Source organism: Chiloscyllium punctatum, chromosome 1 (genome assembly GCF_047496795.1).
Source record: "Chiloscyllium punctatum isolate Juve2018m chromosome 1, sChiPun1.3, whole genome shotgun sequence".
NCBI lineage: Eukaryota > Metazoa > Chordata > Chondrichthyes > Orectolobiformes > Hemiscylliidae > Chiloscyllium > Chiloscyllium punctatum.
Window position 1 is genome coordinate 88,736,702 of NC_092739.1, and position 19,906 is coordinate 88,756,607.

The window sequence follows — 19,906 nt, forward strand, 5'->3', positions numbered from 1 at the left end:
GGTCACCCCTCAGCCTCCAATGCTCCATGGGCCTATTCAGCCCCTCCCTATAATTCAAATCCTCCAACCTTAGCAACATCCTTGTAAATCTTTTCTGAATCTTTTCAAGTCTCACAACATCCTTCCTATAGCAGGGAGATAGATGAAGAGTGATGTGAAATATGTTGGTGTCAATTGTTCATGATTTGAGGCATGATAGCCTCACTACCTAACTTATAGAAGAACACCTCGAGTATCTATAAAATATGTGACAAGTCCAACATGCTTGGAAACATATAAAATTTGAACGTATTGTTTCCTGTGCTAGATTTTCTTTGAGATCTTCCTGTACCCGTTAGTGAAAGACAGCCAGTTCAATATTGCTGTATCTTTTAGATGAGCAGCATAGTTCAAAACAGTACTGTGCAGGAACTGGCCCTTTGGTCCACCAAGCCTGCACTGATTCCTAATCCTTATTCAGAACCTCTAAACATTGATACTGTGCCTGCTTCCACCACCTCCATTGGCAGCACGTTCCAGTCATCCACCACCCTCTGTGTGAAAAATGTTCCCTTCCCTTCTCCCCTAAACTTTCCTCCTCTCACCTTTGAGCCTCTGTGTTGACCTTTCCACTCTATGCTGCTTCTAATTCTGTAGACATCTGTTGGGTCACCCCTCAGCCTTTATCTTTCCAGTGACAACAATTTGAGTTTATCCAATCTCTCCTCATAACTAAAACCCTTGGGACCAGGCAACATCCTAGTAAACCTTCTCTGCAATCTATCTGAAGCATCCATGCCCTTCTAGTAGCATGGCAACAAGAACTGCACACAATATTCCAAATGTGGCCTAACTAAAGTTCTATAAAAGCTGTAACGTAACTTGCTAGCTTTATATTTGGTGTCTAGCTGATGAAGGCAAGCATGTTGTATGCCTCCTTGACCACCGTATCCACCAGTGTTGACACTTAAAGGGATCTGTGGACCTGTATGCCCAGATCCCTCTGTATGTCAATGCTCCTAAGTGTTCTGCCATTTATTGTATAATTTGCACCTGAATTTGATCTTCCAAAATGCATCACTTTGCATCTGTCCAGATTAAACTCCATCTGCTATTTCTCTGCCCAAATCCCCCATCAGTCTATATCCCCTTATATCCTTGGATAATCCTCTTCACTATCTGCAACTCTGCCAATTCTGGTGTCATCTGCAAACTTGCTAATTAGACCACCTACATTTTCCTCCATGTAATATATATATTACAAACAACAAAGGTCCCAGCATTGATCTCTGCGGAACACTACTAGTTACTGATCTCCATTCTGAAAAGCACCCTTCCACTGCTACTCCCTGTCCTGTCTGACCAAGCCAGTTTTGTATCCATCCAGCTGGCACAACCCTGATCCCGTGAGTCTCTACTTGTTGTACTAGCCTACCATGAGTTACCTTATCAAATACTTTAACGAAGTCCATGAAGACAGCATTCTTCCCTCATTAATCGCTCTTGTCACTTCCTCAAAGAAACCTCCATCATGTTGCTGAGACATGACTTTCCCTGTGCTGCCTATCACTAATAAGTCTATTCACTTCCAAATGTGAATACATCCTGTCTCTCCGTATCTTCTCCAACAGCTTCCCCACCAATGACTTAGGTGATCAGCTAAATGGACCTTTTTATTGAATTTAGCAATTCCTGCCGAAGTTTACTTTTAACGTGCCCTACTCTTATAAATAGTTAAGATTTTTTGTCTTGAATAAGAAATTGGACTTCAATTTAAATTCTCAGAAAACAAAAGTTAATCTTCTATTGATGACAAAACCATGCACCAGTTAATCTGATTCTTTGTATCAACAAAACTATGTTAGTGATGGGTAAACTATTTCATCTACATTGTTTGTAGTCTTGTTGCACTCTAATGAAGCTACCTCTTTGTGGAATTAAGGAGTTAATAAATGGAGTATTTTAAAATTCAATTCATATTAGTTATTTTACTTGCAATCCAAAATTAATTTCTGATATTTTTGGCTTACTGACAGCAGCCATAATTCTAAGATAATGACAATATCATAATGTTTGCAACAAGCATCCAATCAAAAGAAGAATAATCCGTTAATATTCACAAACCATTTTAATCCTTCTTGAGAATTGTTTGCATGAAAACGTCATCCTTCACTATGTTAATCCTGTATAGTTTTCCTGGATGATTGAATAAGTAATTTGCATTAACTTTCCAATATGACTACTTTTAAGTAGGAGTACAAATGATATGTTTAATAGTTTGATCTTCAAGACTATACGGCAGGCCATACTTTCTACAAATTTCAAATTGGAAATGAAAATTGTTTTTAAATCATCACAGGGTTCTTGCTGAAATACGTTTTTCCAACTTGAAGTTTTAATGCTGAGAACTTTCAGGTCTGTAGTATGCATTTTTTGCACCTTGATATTTTGAAAATTGTGAAAAAATATCTGTTCTGTGCATTTTCTATTGAGAATGTCAGGCTTCTGGAATCTACCTCTGGTGTGATCAACCACTCATAGATGTACATACTGATACATTTTTACAGATAACTTCAATTGATATTAGAACTTGTACTGGTCATGTCATTGACGAATGCATTGCGAAAGTCCGTAAAGACAACATCCACCTTTGTGACTTCTTCAAAACAAAACTCAATCAAATTAGTGAGACATGATTTCCCACAGACAAAGCCCTATTGAGACTCCTTAATCAGTCAGGCATTTCCAAAAACATGAAAATCCTGTCCCTCGGAATTCCCTCCAACAATTTCCCCACCACAACAGTTTTACCAAAATACATTACTACATACAGAGTTTAAATTATTTCTAATTGACCTGTTTAGGGGTGTTATTACACACCTCTGGAGCAGGTAGGTCTGGAACCTGAGCCTCCTGACTCAGCAGTAGGGACACGACTAGTGCCACAAGGGCCCTTGCACACATTTGAGTTTTTTTTCCCCACCTTCTGGCTTGGTATCATTGGCCAAATTTGCCATTTTACTCAGTCTGTTATTTACAAATCATGCTGGCTCCTGTAATTAACAAAAACCTCTTCAGTTGCCTGGTGCTTTTGTTCCATGATCATTGTTTCTAAAATTACTAATGTTAAAGTTACTGGCCTATTCTTATGGGGAATTTCATTATGTTTAAAAGTGCTTTCAACAATATTGTACTGACTTCTCAGATTCCAAAGCTTCGAGTCAAAAAGGTAATGTACACTTAGAGGTGCAAGACTAGGCATGAAATTCTTCTAAACTAATGAACAAAGGCCTAACCTGTCCAGTTTTATTTGATAAGTCAGCCACTTCACCCAAGAATCAGTTGTGTGCATCTTTTTTCTTTTCTTTTTCTTTTTCTCTTTTTGAACTGTCTGAGATGCCAGAATATCCTTCCTTAAATATGGGGACCAAAATTGTACACAGTGCTCATAGTTGTGGCCTCACCAAGACTTCCCTATTTGAAAACTCCAACTCTTCGTAACTAAGGAACCAAATGGAATTTATCCCTTTATGTCTTGCTGCACCTCCATGTTAACTTGTTGTTTTGTGCTCAAGGGCATCAAGACTCCCTGCAGGGCACTTTTATGGTGCTTCTCCATTTAAATAACAGTCTGCCTTTTGATTCCTCTGACTAATTCCATGCCTTTATTGTTTACTCTGTTAAACTCCATCTGCCAAGTTTTGCCTACTCACTTAATTATTTATCTCCCTTCACAGATTCCTTGTGTCCTTGTCACAATATGCCTTCCACATCTTTTTGTCTCATCAAATTTGGATGCATTACACTCTGACCCTTAATTGGGATAAATGTGAGGTATTGCATTTTGGTAAAATGAACAAGGACAGGACTTACTAAGTTAATGGTAGGGCACTGGGTATTGTTGTTGAACAGAGATACCCTGGGGTTCAGGTACATAGTTCATCATAGGCATACAGAATGGTTCAGAAAGCATTTTAGCACCCTTGCAATCCCTCTCACAGACCACTGAGTACAGGAATTGGGATGTTGAGGTTGGTGAGACCTCTTCTGGAGTATTGTGCACAGTTCTGGTTGCCCTGTTTTGGAAGGATATTATTAAGTTGGAGAGCAAAGATTTATCAGTATGTTGCTGGAAGAAGAGGGTTTGAGTTATAAGTAGAGACTGGACATGCCAAGATGTTTTTTACTGGAGCCTAGGAGGTTGAGGGGTGACCTTAGAGTCATAGAGATGTACAGTATGGAAACAGACCCTTCGGTCCAACCCGTCCATGGTGATCAGATATCCCAACCCAATCTAATCCCATCTGCCAGCACCCGGCCCATATCCCTCCAAACTCTTCCTATTCATATACCCATCCAAATGCCTTTTAAATGTTGCAATTGTACCAGCCTCCACCACTTCCTCTGGCAGCTCATTCCATACACATACCACCCTCTGCGTGAAAAGGTTGCCCCTTAGGTCTTTTTTATATCCTTCCCCTCTCAACCTAAACCTATGCCCTATTTATCTTATCCATGCCTCTCATAATTTTGTAAACCTCTATGGTCACCCCTCGGCCTCCGACGCTCCAGGGAAAACAGCCCCTGCCTGTTCAGCCTCTCTCTATAGCTCAAATCCTCCAACCCTGGCAACATCCTTGTAAATCTTTTCTGAAGCCTTTCAAGTTTCACAACATCCTTCCGATAGGAAGAAGACCAGAATTGCATGCAATATTCCAACAGTGGCCTAACCAATGTCCTGTACAGCCGCAACACGACCTCCCAACTCCTGTACTCAATACTCTGACCAAAAGGAAAGCATACCAAACATCATCTTCACTATCCTATCTACCTGCAATTTCACTTTCAAGGAGCTATGAACCTGCAATCCAAAGTCTCTTTGTTCAGCAACACTCCCTAGGACCTTACCATTAAGTGTATAAGTCCTGCTAAGATTTGCTTTCCCAAAACTCAGCACCTCGCATTTATCTGAGTTAAACTCCATCTGCCACTTCTCAGCCCATTGGCCCATCTGGTCCAGATCCTGTTGTAATCTGAGCTAACCCTCTTTGTTGTCCACTACACCTCCAATTTTGGTGTCATCTGCAAACTTACTAACTGTACCTCTTATGCTCGCATTCAAATCATTTATGTAAATGACAAAAAGTAGAGGACCCAGCGCTGCTTACAGGCCTCCAGTCTGGTTTATAAAGTAATGAGGGCTATCAATAAAGTAACTAAAGAAAGAAGGGAGATTTCAAAACTCGGGGTGCATATTTTTTTAAGGTGAAAGGATTTCAAAGGGATTTGAAAGACAGTTTATTTCAATGGTGATTCATGTGTGGAATGAACTGCCAGAGGAAGTGATAGATGCAGGTACAGTTACAACATTTAAAAAAAAATTTGGATAGATACATGAATGGAAAACTTTTTAAAGGGATATGGGCCGCATGCAGCCAAGTAGGATTGGTTTAGTTTGTGAAACTTGGTCTACATGAACAAGTTGGACCGAAGGATCTGATTCTAGATTGTATGACTCTAAAAGTCACTAACATAGTAAATAATTCAGGTGTTTGAACTGATCCTTGTGGCATTCCACTGGTTACCTCTTCCAACCTGAAAAAGATTCATTAATCCTGACTGTGTCTTCTATGTTAATCCATGCTGACATTGTGAGTTCCCACACTTGCAAAACCTTCAGTGAGGAGCTTACAGAATATCTTCTTGAAATCCAAATATCCTACATCAACATTGATTTATGTTTCATCTCATCTCACTCATGGATCTGAGGCCGAAGCTGCAGTTCAGTTGTTGTAAACACAACCTGTTAAGCAGCTGGAGTAGAACCTGACAAACACAAATGGCAGTCTGCAAGGAGTTTCTAAACAACTCCGATAATGAGTGTTCAGTATTTTGGTCATGGGTTCAAGCCGCACAATGGGTGATCGATGTTTTCTTGAAAGTATTCAAACTAGGCATTTCCTGTGGGTTCTTCAGCTTCCTCCCATAGTCCAAAGATGGTTTGGTGCATTGGTGATGCTAAATTGCCCCATAGTGTCCAGGATGTGCAGGCCAGGGAGATGGATTGGAGGGGTGGGTCTGGGCAGAATGTCTTTTGGGTAGTTAGTGTAGACCCATGTGCCAAATTGCCTCTCTCTGCATTGTAGGCATTCTATGATTTGAGATTTTAATTGACTTTTACCAACCCCTTAAAAGATAAATTGAAATTCAGATGCAGTACTGACATTCCTTCTTGCCAATACCAGCGTCAAAATCATTTTGGATGTGTGACAATGTTTGTTTTTATTTATTTTTTTGAGCAGCTTTATTACTTCATTATTTATGTTTGTTTCCCTTGTGGTGCTACTTGAACTTGTTTTACATTTTAAAGAATTAGGAAGCCCATTAGGTAATCTTGCCAGGTTCCAGATCACTATGATATTACTGACTCCATACATAAATGCGCAGGACGTGCATCCTCTACCTTTGTCATAGCTACAGCTTTGATCATGTGTGTTTAAGTAATATCAACTGATGTAGACAAAAACATCACACTAGGTAATTATTTGACCAACATGTAACAGTTTACTACAACTTACCTGAGAAACCATTTAAGAAGTAATCAAGTTTTTTAATTCTCTTGGTAACATTCAACAGCTGTCAACTAAATGTTTTACTCGCAGCATGAATATCCCACATTCAAACTTTATTCTTACTAGTATAATTCAGGTTCTGGCCCTAATTATGCATTTGTATAGTCTTTCAGTATCATTTATTTGTCTTGTATTACTCACTGTTAAACTGTAAGTGGAATTGGAATCGACTTTCCTTTTGGGATTCTGCTGCTCAGCTTTTCAGTTCTGGCCAGTAACAGTCGGCACAATACTGAGAGCCAATGAGCAACAGTGCACTGCCATTGACCATGAGTTGTGAGATCATGTTGATTGACAAAGCTCTTTACTCAATCTTGGCTTGTATCTATACTGGATGCCTGGGTTATTAGCTGCAGTGAACGTGCAGGAGGAGATGTTTGAAACCATTATACATGAGCAGTGATTCAAATCAGGCTTGCAAATAACTTTCTCAATCCTGCCAGTATCTTCAAGTAGGCTTACTGGAATTGGCACAAATCGTGTTCTTGTTCTGCAGTTGTGAAGGAGAGGAAAGCTTGCTGAAATGTTTTTAGATTCTAGTAATAGCAAGAGACCAGCATTTTTTTTTAACACCGTGTATCTGAACCTGACAGCAGTAAGACACCGCAGTCTTTTTGTGTGAGCCCAACCTGGACAAAAATAGATTGGTGTCAGGTTTGTTAGTCACAGTTTTTCTGTTGGAAGAACTGAATAGCAAAATTGACACACACCAATAAATTTGTTTAAACTTGATTTTGATTGCGAAAAGAGCAAAGATGCCACAGTTATGACATTGACAGTAGTCTTTATAATGACACTAGTTATAATATGAATGAAATCAGGTAGTGGAGCTGGACCTGACTGAGCTAACCTGAAAGGCAAACTTATTGGAGGCAAGGGAATCTCTTATTTTGTTTCACTTCAGATTCTGGACATTTTTACTCAAAATGTAGTTGTCTAAACTCAGAAGGCAAATATTCTGGAACTGGATGAGAATTTACCTCCAACTCGCCCAGTTTTTAGTTTTAATGGAGGTCAGACAAGATGTAAATGACCAGTGCCCAAGAGCCACAGGTTGGTCACTTTGGTACTGTACTGAAGCTGTATTTCTTGATTTCGACATTTTGTTCCACTTTTATGTGTGAGGGGCCATGCTATCCATGCCTCAGGAAACTTGGCAGGTTAATGGTGTAGCAAACGTCTCAATGCTTTGTGGACCTTGATATCTCTTTGTGAATCAGAAGTTGTAAGTGTTCATCTCTCGCTCACTACTCCACTCAGCAAACAGCCTGTTTGTTGCCTGTCCTGATCACTGATTTTCTTCTCTGAAATCGCCAAACCAGTCCCACAACCTTTCACTTCTCCAGTACCTTTACCTGGTATCAGTTTGATTTAGGATTGGAATCCCATTTAAATATGCCGTGCAATTAAAGTCTACAAGACATTCAGAAGCTTTTCCTTCAGGGTTACAGCTGCCTATTAGTTGCCATCTATTTTGCACCATTGCATGGGCGTCCACTTGAATGCCCCATTAATGGGACTAAGAAGGAAAAATGATTTTTCACAACTCTTAATTTCTTTGTAAAAGAAAAATGATATCGCGCCCAGTTGAGTTGTGCATGGTTTTCTCTCACTGTTCCAGTTTGACAGACAATGACTTCTGAGGATACAAACCTGTTATAGGATAACATTCTGCCATTCTTGCTTTCTGATCTTTTGATCTGAACTTTCAATAACCTTTCTCCCCTAGCACTCTATACTCCACATCTCCTTCCCAACTTTAGCGTAAATGCTGCCCACTCCACACTTCATGTCAACTCTGATGAAGAGTCACCTGGACTCTAAATGTTAGCTTGCTCCCTCTCCATGGATGCTCTCTGACCTACTGTGATCTCCAGCATTTGTTGTTTTCACTAAAGTCATAGACGTGGTTTCAATGAACAGAATCTTTTGGCTTTTTCTTCCCAGTTGTTTACAGTGTATGGATAGGGAATTCTAAATTGGAGAAAGAAATTTACTTATATACAAGTTAGGAACTATAGAGAAGTATAATGAAATAAGGCATGAGATTATAAAATCAAATACAATTGATCTTTTAAATATTTGTTTGTGCTTCTGTGATTTACTTTAGTAAACCAGCTGATGTCTTTCACTGTGGACAGCAATCCTTAAGTGCTCTGGTTTCTTTCAATACTGTTGGATGGATGTATATTTTCACTTTCACTTTGTGAATTGCAAGATGACATGTTATTGGCTTCATTCTATTATGGATCTTCAAGAAAACATCTTTGATTCCCAAATAAACTTGTGGCATAAATTTGTATATTAGTTGAAAATGCTTTGTCTAGATACAAGGCTCATGTGATTCATGTTCCAGTGGAGGTGCGTGTAGAGGAGGGAAAATGTCAGTGATGAGCTATTGTAATTTCAGGTTGCAGGTTTTCTAAGGTACCACTGAACTTCACGTGCAAGTCAGTCTGTGGCCACCTGAGAAACATGGGCGATGACACAAGCAGCTAGTCCTGCATCTAAAGTAGGAAAAAAAGCTGACTCCATTGTCCACCATAGTGAATCGCATTGGAAGTTTATGCTGAGATTAAAGGGGCTAGATTTATGTGGTTTTAAAGTAGGCTGGAAGATAAACCTAGCTGGGGCTCGAGCAAAGAAATCTCCAAAGTAACCGTTGGTGAAAATCCTTTCTGGGTTTAGAAGTTGCCCAGCTGAGAAGACAAAAGGAAACAATTCATGAGGAGCTGAGAATAAGTTTGGGTTATGTTACTTGACAGTGAAGTGTTGACTTGACAGACAACGTAAAGTAAAACAGGGATATGGGGTTTTCAGGTTAAGTAAAATGGGGAATTTACTTTGTCGTTCACATACAAGTATCTGCTGAATATGTTTAGGCATACAATTTTAAAAAGGTGTAGGGCAGCAAGTATATACAAAGCAACATTCCAGCATGGAGCTGTTAACTAAGTGACTTGTTGAGTATATTAATAAAGACTATATCAAAAGGTACTTGGACAAATAGGGTAATGATAGCTTGAGGACAAAGAAGCAACCTTAAGGAAAAATAATGATTATTTTGGAATAAGTAGAAATCTAGTCATTATTGTCTTCTTGAGATGTGCGTGTCATTTTATTAGTGGATGTGGGGAAAGTGCCAAAATTACAGGAGGTGTGGTGGAATGAGCAGACAGCTCAATGTGGAAAAAACATGAATCCATAAATTTTGTAAGGCTTAACAAAAGGATCCAAAACTGTAGTGAGACCATCACAGTGAATGTAGAGTGAGATCAAGGAGTGATGATAGAGTCATGGAACGTTGATGGCAAAGATATGATCTAGATTTGAAAACTAGAGGTTACGGTTACAAAAGGAATTTTGATAAGTATTCGAGACAATAACATAATACATTGAGGTAGAGTAGAAATGTGCAGTTCAAACCCAAGATCAGCCATAATCACAAGGAATGGCCTGCAATGCTCTTTTCCTGCTCTAGTTTCTAATATTCTGTGTTCTTTAGTGCTGCAGCTGCCGGAAATATTTTTTTAAAAAAGTACTCAGCAGGTTTGGCAGCATCTGTAGATAGATGATAGTTCCTGTTGCTGGTCAATAACCTTTTGTTGTTCTGTGACTTTGCAAGGAGTCAGACTACTCAGCTTGAACATGAACGATCCCAGTACAGTACTGTAATTCCATAATTCAAGAACCTGAGAAACCGCAGCAGTTTTAAATTGAAATATTGAGTAGTTAGAGTTAAATCTTGTTTTAAGGACTTTATAATAGATAAAGCAGCTCAATTTGATGGAGAAAAAGTTTTACTCCATGTAATTCAAAAAGTGTATACAGTGCATTTGTAGTGGTGAGAGTTTATTTTGCTTTTAAAATTACTGGAAAATGTGATTTTCCATAAGTAATCTGCACTAGAAATTCTCAGTATGCAGATGCTTTGGAATGTTGACTCACTGATATATAAAAAGTCGATGGAAAGGTTGTTTTCAAGTTTGTGAAGAAAGGGTCAAAGGAATGCAATAACTTTCAAAATCTTTCCACTAACGTGATTTTTCTAGTTTACTTGCATAATGAGTAAAATAGGTTTGTTCTAATTGGTTATCCTTTTTATATTGTTTCCTCAGTAAATTACTTGGTCATGCATTTCCAAGATTCAATTTAATATCCCCAAGTGGGACCATGGAAAACACTCATGTGCCTGCCCAAGTGCATTAATTAAAATGGTGACAGGACCTTTGTATTGTGACTGACAATTCAAGGGTGTTGATAATTCCATTAAGCCTCTGACTGTAATTATTAGCGGTTAAATCTCCCAAAAAAAAATTCACAAGCCAGGTTTCAGTGTTTTGGTGTGGTACATCTGTCTGTTTATTTTTAAAAAACTATTTCGAATGGCGTTGATTGTGGAAGCTGGTATGTAATGTTAGTCCAGTCATGCACTCGTTAATCTTGATGCCAAAGGTTTTAAACAAAAAAAAGCTCAAATGAGATTACTGTTTCTGATGAAGGCTAATTCAAACATTGAATTTATATTTTTGGATTGTGTGGCTAGGCACAAAATAGAAATGTCTGAGTCATAAGGAAGAACTAAAAGCTTAAGAGGGCTAGTGAGGGAAATCTGTGCTGAATGAGAGCTTGCAACTTGGTTGAGTGAATGTGAAAGCAATGTGATTTTTTTTTTTAAGGATTCATTGCTGCACATGCTGTTTAATGAAAAGAAATGACACCAAAATTGGTGGTGTAGTGGTCAATGAAGAAGGTTATCTAAGATTACAAAGAGATCTTGTTCAATTGGGTCACTGGACTGAGGAGTGTCAGAGGGAATTTAATTTAGATAAATGCAAGTTATTGCGTTTGGTTAAAACAAACGAGGGCAGGACTGATTACAATTAAAGGTTAGGGCCTTGGATAGTATAGCAGAGCAGAGACCTAGGGGTTCGGGTTCATAATCCTTTGAAGCTTGTGTCATGCTTTGACAGGGTGTTTGGCATGCTTGCCTTCATTGCTCAGATGTTTGACCCTAGGAGTTGGGACGTCATGTTGAGGTTGTGTAGGATATGGGTGAGACTACTTCTGGAGTATGGTGTCCAGTTATGGTCACCCTGTTACGTGAAAGATATTCTTAAACTGGAGAGGGTTCAGAAAAGATTTACCAGGATGTTGTTGGGAATGGAGGGTTTTGAGTTGTAAGGAGAGGCTGGGTTTTTTCACTGGAGCAGAGGATGTTGACGAGTGAACTTAGTGGTTGGTAAAATCATGAGCGACGTAGATGAGATGAATGGCAAGTGTCTTTCCCCAGAGTGAGGGATTTCAAGACCAGGGTCATATTTTTTAAGGTGAGAAGAGAAAGATTTCTTAAGGAATTTTTTTTTAAAAACACCGTGGTTCATGTGTAGAATGAACTTCCAAAGGAGGTGGTGGATATGGGTACATTAACAACATTTAAAAGACATTTGGATAAGTACGTGAGTAAGAAATGGTTGGAGTGATATGGGTCAAGTATAGGCAGGTGGAACTGGTTTAGTTTGGGATTATGGTGTGCATGGACTGGTTCCACTGAATGGTCTGTTTCTGTGCTGTATGACTCACCAGTACCTAAACTAAATTATGTAATAAAATAAGATCATGAAGTATCTACTTGTTAATGTAGCTTGAGTTCATTAAGTGGAGCTATTTGTAAATGAGCAGACATTTCCCATTCTGTATTTTCAGTTTGATTAATTACATGAGAAAAGGGACCCAAAGTGTTGTTTCATACAAAAATTTCCCCTTTTATGCTGATGTAATTCCCAAGACGACTGAAGCAAGACTGCATTTCCTTGGCATTGTTCAAGGCAGGTTTTTGATTTCGGTTGTAGAATCATATTATTAATGGTTCTGTTAGGTATATAAGGAAAATCACCCCTGACTCCAGAGTGCTATTGAATGAACAATTGCAAATTGAATGGAGATGGTATTTGAAGTGCTGAGCAGACATCTGTCAGTAAAACTGCTCTCAGGCAGTTCAAGCTGTTTCAAGCCAAATCCACAATAAGCTTTTCAAAATAGGTTTTCTGTTATTCTCAGAGTGACAGGTGATCAGGCAAAATATCAATGCATTCGAAATTGTGAACTGAAACCACTGATGAAAAGCAAGTAATGAAGTGTGGGAAATGTCAAATTTAAAATCAATTAAAACGGAATTATTTGTCCTTCCTTCAGTATTTTGCAGTTCAGTATGAATAAATATAGTATGAAGAATAGATTTTGTTTTTATTTGTTCATGAGCTGAGAGCGCTGCTAGCTAAGCCAAAATTTATTGCCCATCCCTAATTACTCTTAAGATCATGGTGAGCAACCATTTTGAACAGTTCTGTCATCCTTTGAGAAGTGGGATATCTGTGGGTCCTCCATCTCCCATTAGTTTAATTGTCTACTACCAATCACGACTGCAAGTAGCATGGCTGCAGAGTTTAAATCTGACCATTTGGTCATGCGATCTTTTCAATTACTTGTATGTATCTTAGTGGTATGTTAGGTAAAAATACAATTGTAGTATATTTCCTTTCAAATTAGATACTGATTTTAAAATTAAAAGTCAATTATTTGTTGTAAGGCTAACTCAACAATTTTTTATTCTAATTCCCATCGCCCACCCCACCTGCTTGAAAAACCTGCATTTATGAAGCCTTCCAAAATTATCTAACTGACCTTGAACCCCAGATATTATACGGGACCAGTGGTGCTTCTGTGTCTCTGTCTTGGCAGCAATTTATTTATAAGCATTATTTTTGTCACATTTAGTACTGTGATGACTCACTGTGCTTTTGTAACACTATCTCCCTACTTCACTACCTTAGATTCACACTCGATATCAAAGTCACACTTTTATCAAATTATTCTAGTTTTTATGGGTGAAGCTGCTTACAATAATGTTCACAATGACATTTGAGAAGATTGTTCAAATTTACTAAATACTGATTTTGTCATTCACTCCTTTCGACTGAGCATTCTGAATTAAGCAATGTAAAAATATTTGTTCAAGGTGAAGTATGATTCATTCCTTTATTATGAAAGCATTTTTGTAGGACCCAACAGTTGCTGAATATTTAACATTCATAGAAGAGTGAATTCCAAGAGTTTGCTGTATTTGACTGTTCCCAAAATATTAGCTCCATTGAATAGTGTCTTAAGAATGGAGTTGTTGCAATGTTCAAAAGACGTGCTCAGAAATCTTCAGAGATCGCTGAAGAGTATTTCTAGGGTAACAAAGGTAGAACTATACTGCAAAGGAGGCAACTTATGGCACTGGTTCTATGCAGTCAGAATTCCATTGAAGTTCAGGGGTCAGTAGATACAGCTAAGTGTTAGAGTCGAGGATGAGAGTTAGGGCTGAGAAAGTGGCTTGATAGCTGTGATGTTGAATAAGCTGCAAACCATTAATTATTTTGTGTAACTGTGAAAGTTTAGAATTTGGTGGAGGGAGCAGGGATGGGGAAAGACACCCAGGGGAAGTACTGGTCTAGTGAGACCTAGTCAGTATACCAGTAGAATCTCATGTGGAGTTTTGAGATTTGGTGCCCCATTCTGTCACTTAATGTCTGGCAGAATTGCTGAGTAATCCATGTGGGTCTGCCTCAATTGCAAATGTTGTTTGATGTGTGCTGTGGTGTTAGATTAGAATTGCCTTGTTAATTTTATTATGTTAGAATATAAGTCATACATAATTGTTTGACTAAATTCTATTTCTAATAAACTAGTTCTTTGACAAAAGAAACACGTTTGTGACATAAATTGAGATACAGTCTAAAACCATATGATTGACCATTCCATCAATCTGGTTGAATTTAAAATCTATGATTAGTAGAGGAATGGGATTAGAAAGTAATTAGTGTTCCTTACCAACTTCGATTGCCATCTTGGTTTGTGGCATTCACATGGAATATTCCACTGCACCATACTAATAAAACAACATTATAGGATGAAGTATACATAAATAAGTAATGAGGGCACTTAAGAAAGATAATTTAGCGTTTTATACATGTAGGTAGGATAAATCAGATTGACAAAAGTTACCTTGATGTCGACTTTATCGTGTTTTCAAGACAATTTCTTAGAGTTGTGCATTCTAGGGACAACCGGACAATAGGCCATTCTAGACCTGGTAATATGCAGTGAGGAAGGATGAGTCCCTTGACTGTATACTTAATACTTCTCCAGATAGCAGGGAGAGAATACTAGGTCAAAGACCTGTGTTTCAAACTAAAATAATGGCATTTATGTGCATATAAAGACACAGCTGGCCAAGGTAAACTTGGAATAGGCTGGGGCTGTTTTCCCTGGAGTGTTGGAAGCTGAGGGGTGACCTTATAGAGGTTTATAAAATCATGAGGGGCATGGATAGGATAAATAGACAGTCTCTTCCCTGGGTTGGGGGAGTCCAAAACTAGAGGGCATAGGTTTAGGGTGAGAGGGGAAAGATATAAAAGAGATCTAAGGGGCAACTTTTTCATGCAGAGGGTGGTACATGTATGGAATGAGCTGCCAGAGGAAGTGGTGGAGGCTGGTACAATTGTAATATTTAAAAGGCATCTGGATGGGTATATGAATAGGAAGGGTTTGGAGGGATATGCGCCGGGTGCTGGCAGGTGGGACTAGATTGGGTTGGGATAACTGGTCGGCACGGACATGTTGGACTGGAGGGTTTGTTTCCGTGCTGTACACCTCTATGACTCTTAAGACTCTAAGACATTTAAGGAAATAACATTCAGAACAGGTGCATTCCACTGAGAGAAAGCGACTGTAAGTGAAGAATGCATGGAAGTTAAAGATGGTGTCAAATTGAAAAATGTTCTGCCAAGATGAGTGGTAGGCCAGGAAATTGGACTAATTTTTTTTTAGAAGCAAAGATTGACTCTGGGTGGGGAGAAGGGAGAAAAGAGAATTGGAGTATATAAGAAGGCTAGTTAAAAATCAAGCAAACAGTTTCTATAAGTATTTAGAAAAGCACAACTAAAGTGGGTACGAGTCTTTTGCAGAGAGTGTCCTGCGAATTAATCGTGGCAAATTTAAAAATTATGGAAGTGTTGGGCACATATTTTGACACACATAACGTTATAAATACTTTTAAAAGAAGTGACAAAGAAAAAGAAACTTTTATAGCAATGAGAACCAACATTTAAAAGGTATCTGGATGGGTCTATGAATATGAAGTGTTTGGAGGGATATTGGCCAGGTGCTGGCAGGTGGGACTAGATTAGGTTGGGATATCTGGTCAGACTGCACGAGTCAGACTGAACAGTCTGCTTCTGTGTTGTACATCTCTATAACTACAAGGGAAAAGGGTCCTTAGAAACACATTGCAAATTAATACCGACTAGTCCCCAGTACCTGATGGACTTTACCACATGGCTTTTAAAACAAGTGGTTGTTGAGATAGTTAGGCATATTGGTTGCAAATTTTCCAGAGTGCTTTAGATTCTGGAGGGTCAAATCAGTTTGAAAAATTAACATGTGAAAGTTTTATTCAAGAATGGAGGCTGATATAAAGCAGGAAACTACAGACCAGTTGGCCTAATAACTTTGGGAATGGGAGTGTCGTGAGTGTGCTGATATGGAGAGAGGAGGGGAGACAGTGACATAGTTAGCATGACATTGAACCAGTGATTCAGAGACCAAGACTGATTTCCTGAGGACATAGGTACATGGTAGCTGGTGGAATTTGAATTCAATTTAAAATTTATCTTAGTAATGGTGACTATGACAACTATGGCTGATTGTTGTGAAATCCATCTGATTCACTAATGCCTTTCAGAGAAGGAAATTTGCTATTGTTCCCAATTTGGCCTACATGGGATTCTAGAAAAATAGAGCTGTCTTAACTGCCTGCTGAAAGGGTCAAGTAGAGACTTCAGCCCAAAGAACATTTTGGGATAGACTACAGGATTTAAAGGGAAATGGGTTAAGTGCTGGCAAATGGGACTAGATTAGTTTAGGATATCTGGTCGGCATGGACAATTTGGACCGAAGGGTCTGTTTCCATGCTGTACATTTCTAAATGCCATTCTTGCCAGTAATGTTCATATTCCATTAAATAATTTTTAAAAATCTGTCCTGGGGAATATACTAGAATATGTTGTTAAGGAGGTTACAACAGTGAAGTTAGAAAATCTTAATGTAATCAGCCATAATCAAGATGGTTCTGTCAAAGGGCAGTCTGCTTTGATGAAGTTGTTAGATTGAGAAATTAATAATTTATGTAGATAAAGGGGAATCTATAGATGTGCTGCACTTGTCTTTTTATAAATCCATTTGGTAAGGTATGACATGAAAGGTTAATACACTAAGTAAAAGCTCACGGTTTAGGGGTAACATTACAATGTGAATGAAGTATTAATTAGCTAATGGGCAGCAAAGATTAGGAATGCATGGGTCATTTTTATGTTGCTAAATGATATGTTCTGATCGGCACCCTGAGCGCTTAGGATTTTGACCAAGTCTTTCTGGCCCAGAGGCAGGAATGCAACCACTGGACTACAAGAGCCCTAAGGACCAAATATATTGTTGCTAAATTTGTTGATGAAGCAGAAAAGAACAAATTGTAAAGAAGTCTTGAGTCTACTAAAAGTTTGTGATGGCTTGTGAATCAAAAAACAATTGAAGGTGGTGTATGATATTGGAAAATGTGAACTTTTCAATTTTTCAAGTAATAATATGAAAACTGCATAATATTAAATAGAAAGACACCACAAAACTTTGGGATACAGAGGGTGATGGATCACAAAAAATAAACGTAGGTATAACAGTTGATTAAGACGGCACATACTGTATATTGCAAAAGAAATAGAATATAAAAGTAGGGAAATATTACTCGGGTTATCCAGGTGAGTGGTAAAATTGCATCTGTATAGTCGACAATTTGGGCCCTCTTAAGAAAATATTGCATTTGAAGCAGTTTATGGAAGGATTGGTTAACTGAATGAAGGAGTTATCTTATGAGGCGAGGTTGGGCAGATTTGATCTATACTCACTGGAGTCAAAAGAATGAGAAGCAATTGAATCTTATTGAAATATAGAGGTACTGAGGGGAATGGTCAGAATGGGTGTTGAACGGATAGTTGGCTTCATGGGAGAGATTAGAACTTGGAGATGCAGTTTTTAAAATAAGGGATCTCCTATTGAATATGGAGAATTTTTTTGATGTTTGCAATATGGAGTGTGGTGGAGGCAGGGTGATTGAATCTTTTTAAGGCCAAGTTAGATTCTTGATTGACAAGGGAACCAAACGGGGTAAAAAGTAGACAGGAAAAAGAGAGTTGTGGCCACAATCAGATCAGATGTGATCTTTCCAAATATTGGAGCAGGTTTGATGGACTAAACGATCAACTCCATAATTCATGAGTTTGTATGTTCAGTTCAGTATGTAGAGATCTGCAGCAGTTTAAAAAAAGGTTTAAGTTCTCAGTCACCAAAGTACATTGTGCAGGAAAGAAACTATATACATTCAGTCCAGCATTCTTGTTACTTAAATGCTTCATTAGTTTTCCTGGATTTTTCTTGTCCCTGCACAGGAATAATAAAAACAGCGGAGCTCCTGGACCGTGAAACTACTCCACATTACTGGCTTACAGTCTATGCCACAGACCTGGGAGTGGTGCCACTTTTCACCTTCATTGAAGTGTACATTGAAATCGAGGATGTTAACGATAATGCTCCACAGACATCTGAGCCGGTTTATTATCCTGAAGTCATGGAAAACACTCCTAAAGATGTGTCCGTAGTACAGATTGAGGCATCTGACCCAGACTCCAGCTCCAGTGACAGGCTAAGCTACAAGATTACAGGTGGCAATCCACAAGGTTTCTTCCTTATAAACCAGAAGACTGGTAAGTGTGAATATCAGTTGAAATTGCTGCGCCAAGTTCGAGAATATTTGAATGTAAAATGTGTTGATATATTAAAATATCTCCGTAACAGATGAAAAATGAGAATGTAGTTGAGGTATTCTTGCTGTTTTCTGATTCCGCATTATGCAAAATCGTCTTTTTTTTTGTCTATTGTAAGTATGAAGTTGCTGATTCTACATTAGAAACTACTTTAAAGCAATTTACTTATCTGTTTTGAACTTTTCTGGTCTCCTTGTTCCACTCTCCGGTTAATTTTTAGTTTAGTTATTCATATCCTTATACAGCATTTTTTTTCCCCCTCTTCTCCTTGATGAAATTGCATGATGTTAAAGCATTCCTTCAAATTTCAGTCAATTTGTAACTGAAACAACTGTTCCTCAACTCATCTTTGAAATCTAAAATAAAACTTAATACATGAATTCCAAGTTACTTATAACTTTCCATAATTTTTCACAAACTGCACAAGAATGTCACAACAGAATTCACAATTTTCACTTGACTAACTGGTTCCAAATACTTCAAAGTCATCCGTTCTTGCCATCCAGCTGTCGTTTTATTCAAATGCATAGACATGACTTTGTCTGTCTGTCTGTCTCTCTTGCGCTCTCTCTAGCTCTTCCATTTAAAAGACGTACTATACCACTTTTCTGTTCTTTGGGATTATGTTCACAACGTCACATTTTGCCACATTATACTCCATTTGCTAATATTTTACCCACTCAACCTATTTCCCCTCGAAGACACTGTATTCTCCTCACTACTTGCCTCCCTACCTAAATTTGTGTTAGTCAAGTTTGACATTGTCAGCTATTTAAACAAAAATGTTAGCTGGCTATTAGTAACCTCAAGGAATGATAATTTTTGTTACTCATCTGTCTGTCATAGTGCCAATGCACAGGTTTTATTATAATTAATGCTACAATGCTTGTCTGTGAGGGTGTGATCGAGTATGACGATAAGGAATATTTATAGGATAGGGATCTAACTGTCCCTAAAAGTGGATCTGGTTTGCATGTCGGACTTTTCAGAACAAGTTCAACTGCCATGTTGGTAATATTGCTCCTTTTCCCCACCCTCCCAAAACTCACTTTGGGTCCTTAGAACATGCATTTCAAGGTTTCAACTCCATTCATATAATGTTATAAACACTCAAGAAACTCAATGCTCCAGAGTAATTAACCATTATCCAAGCTGTAAAGGTTTTAATGAAGATGAGTTTTTGATCTCCCTGATTTGATGCAGTAGCCTTTACATTTTACTTTACATTTATATCAGATGAGAAACCAAACTCAAATAGAACATAGAAAAATACAGCGCAGTACAGGCCCTTCGGCCCTCGATGTTGCGCCAACCGAAGCCTACCTAACCTACACTAGTGCAATAACCTCCATATGCTTATCCAATGCCCGCTTGAAT

The 19,906-nt window shown here is 38.4% G+C and overlaps 1 protein-coding gene across 6 annotated transcripts in view; it reads left to right on the forward strand.

Moving 5' to 3' along the window:
* fat1a (FAT atypical cadherin 1a) overlaps positions 1-19,906 on the forward strand; it is a 204,062-nt gene that overhangs the window by 38,419 nt on the left and 145,737 nt on the right. For all 6 annotated transcript variants that reach the window (XM_072570435.1, XM_072570445.1, XM_072570416.1 and 3 more), the window contains one exon: positions 18,155-18,469. In XM_072570435.1, the coding sequence (XP_072426536.1) occupies positions 18,155-18,469 (315 nt within the window). The remainder of the gene's footprint in view (positions 1-18,154; positions 18,470-19,906) is intronic.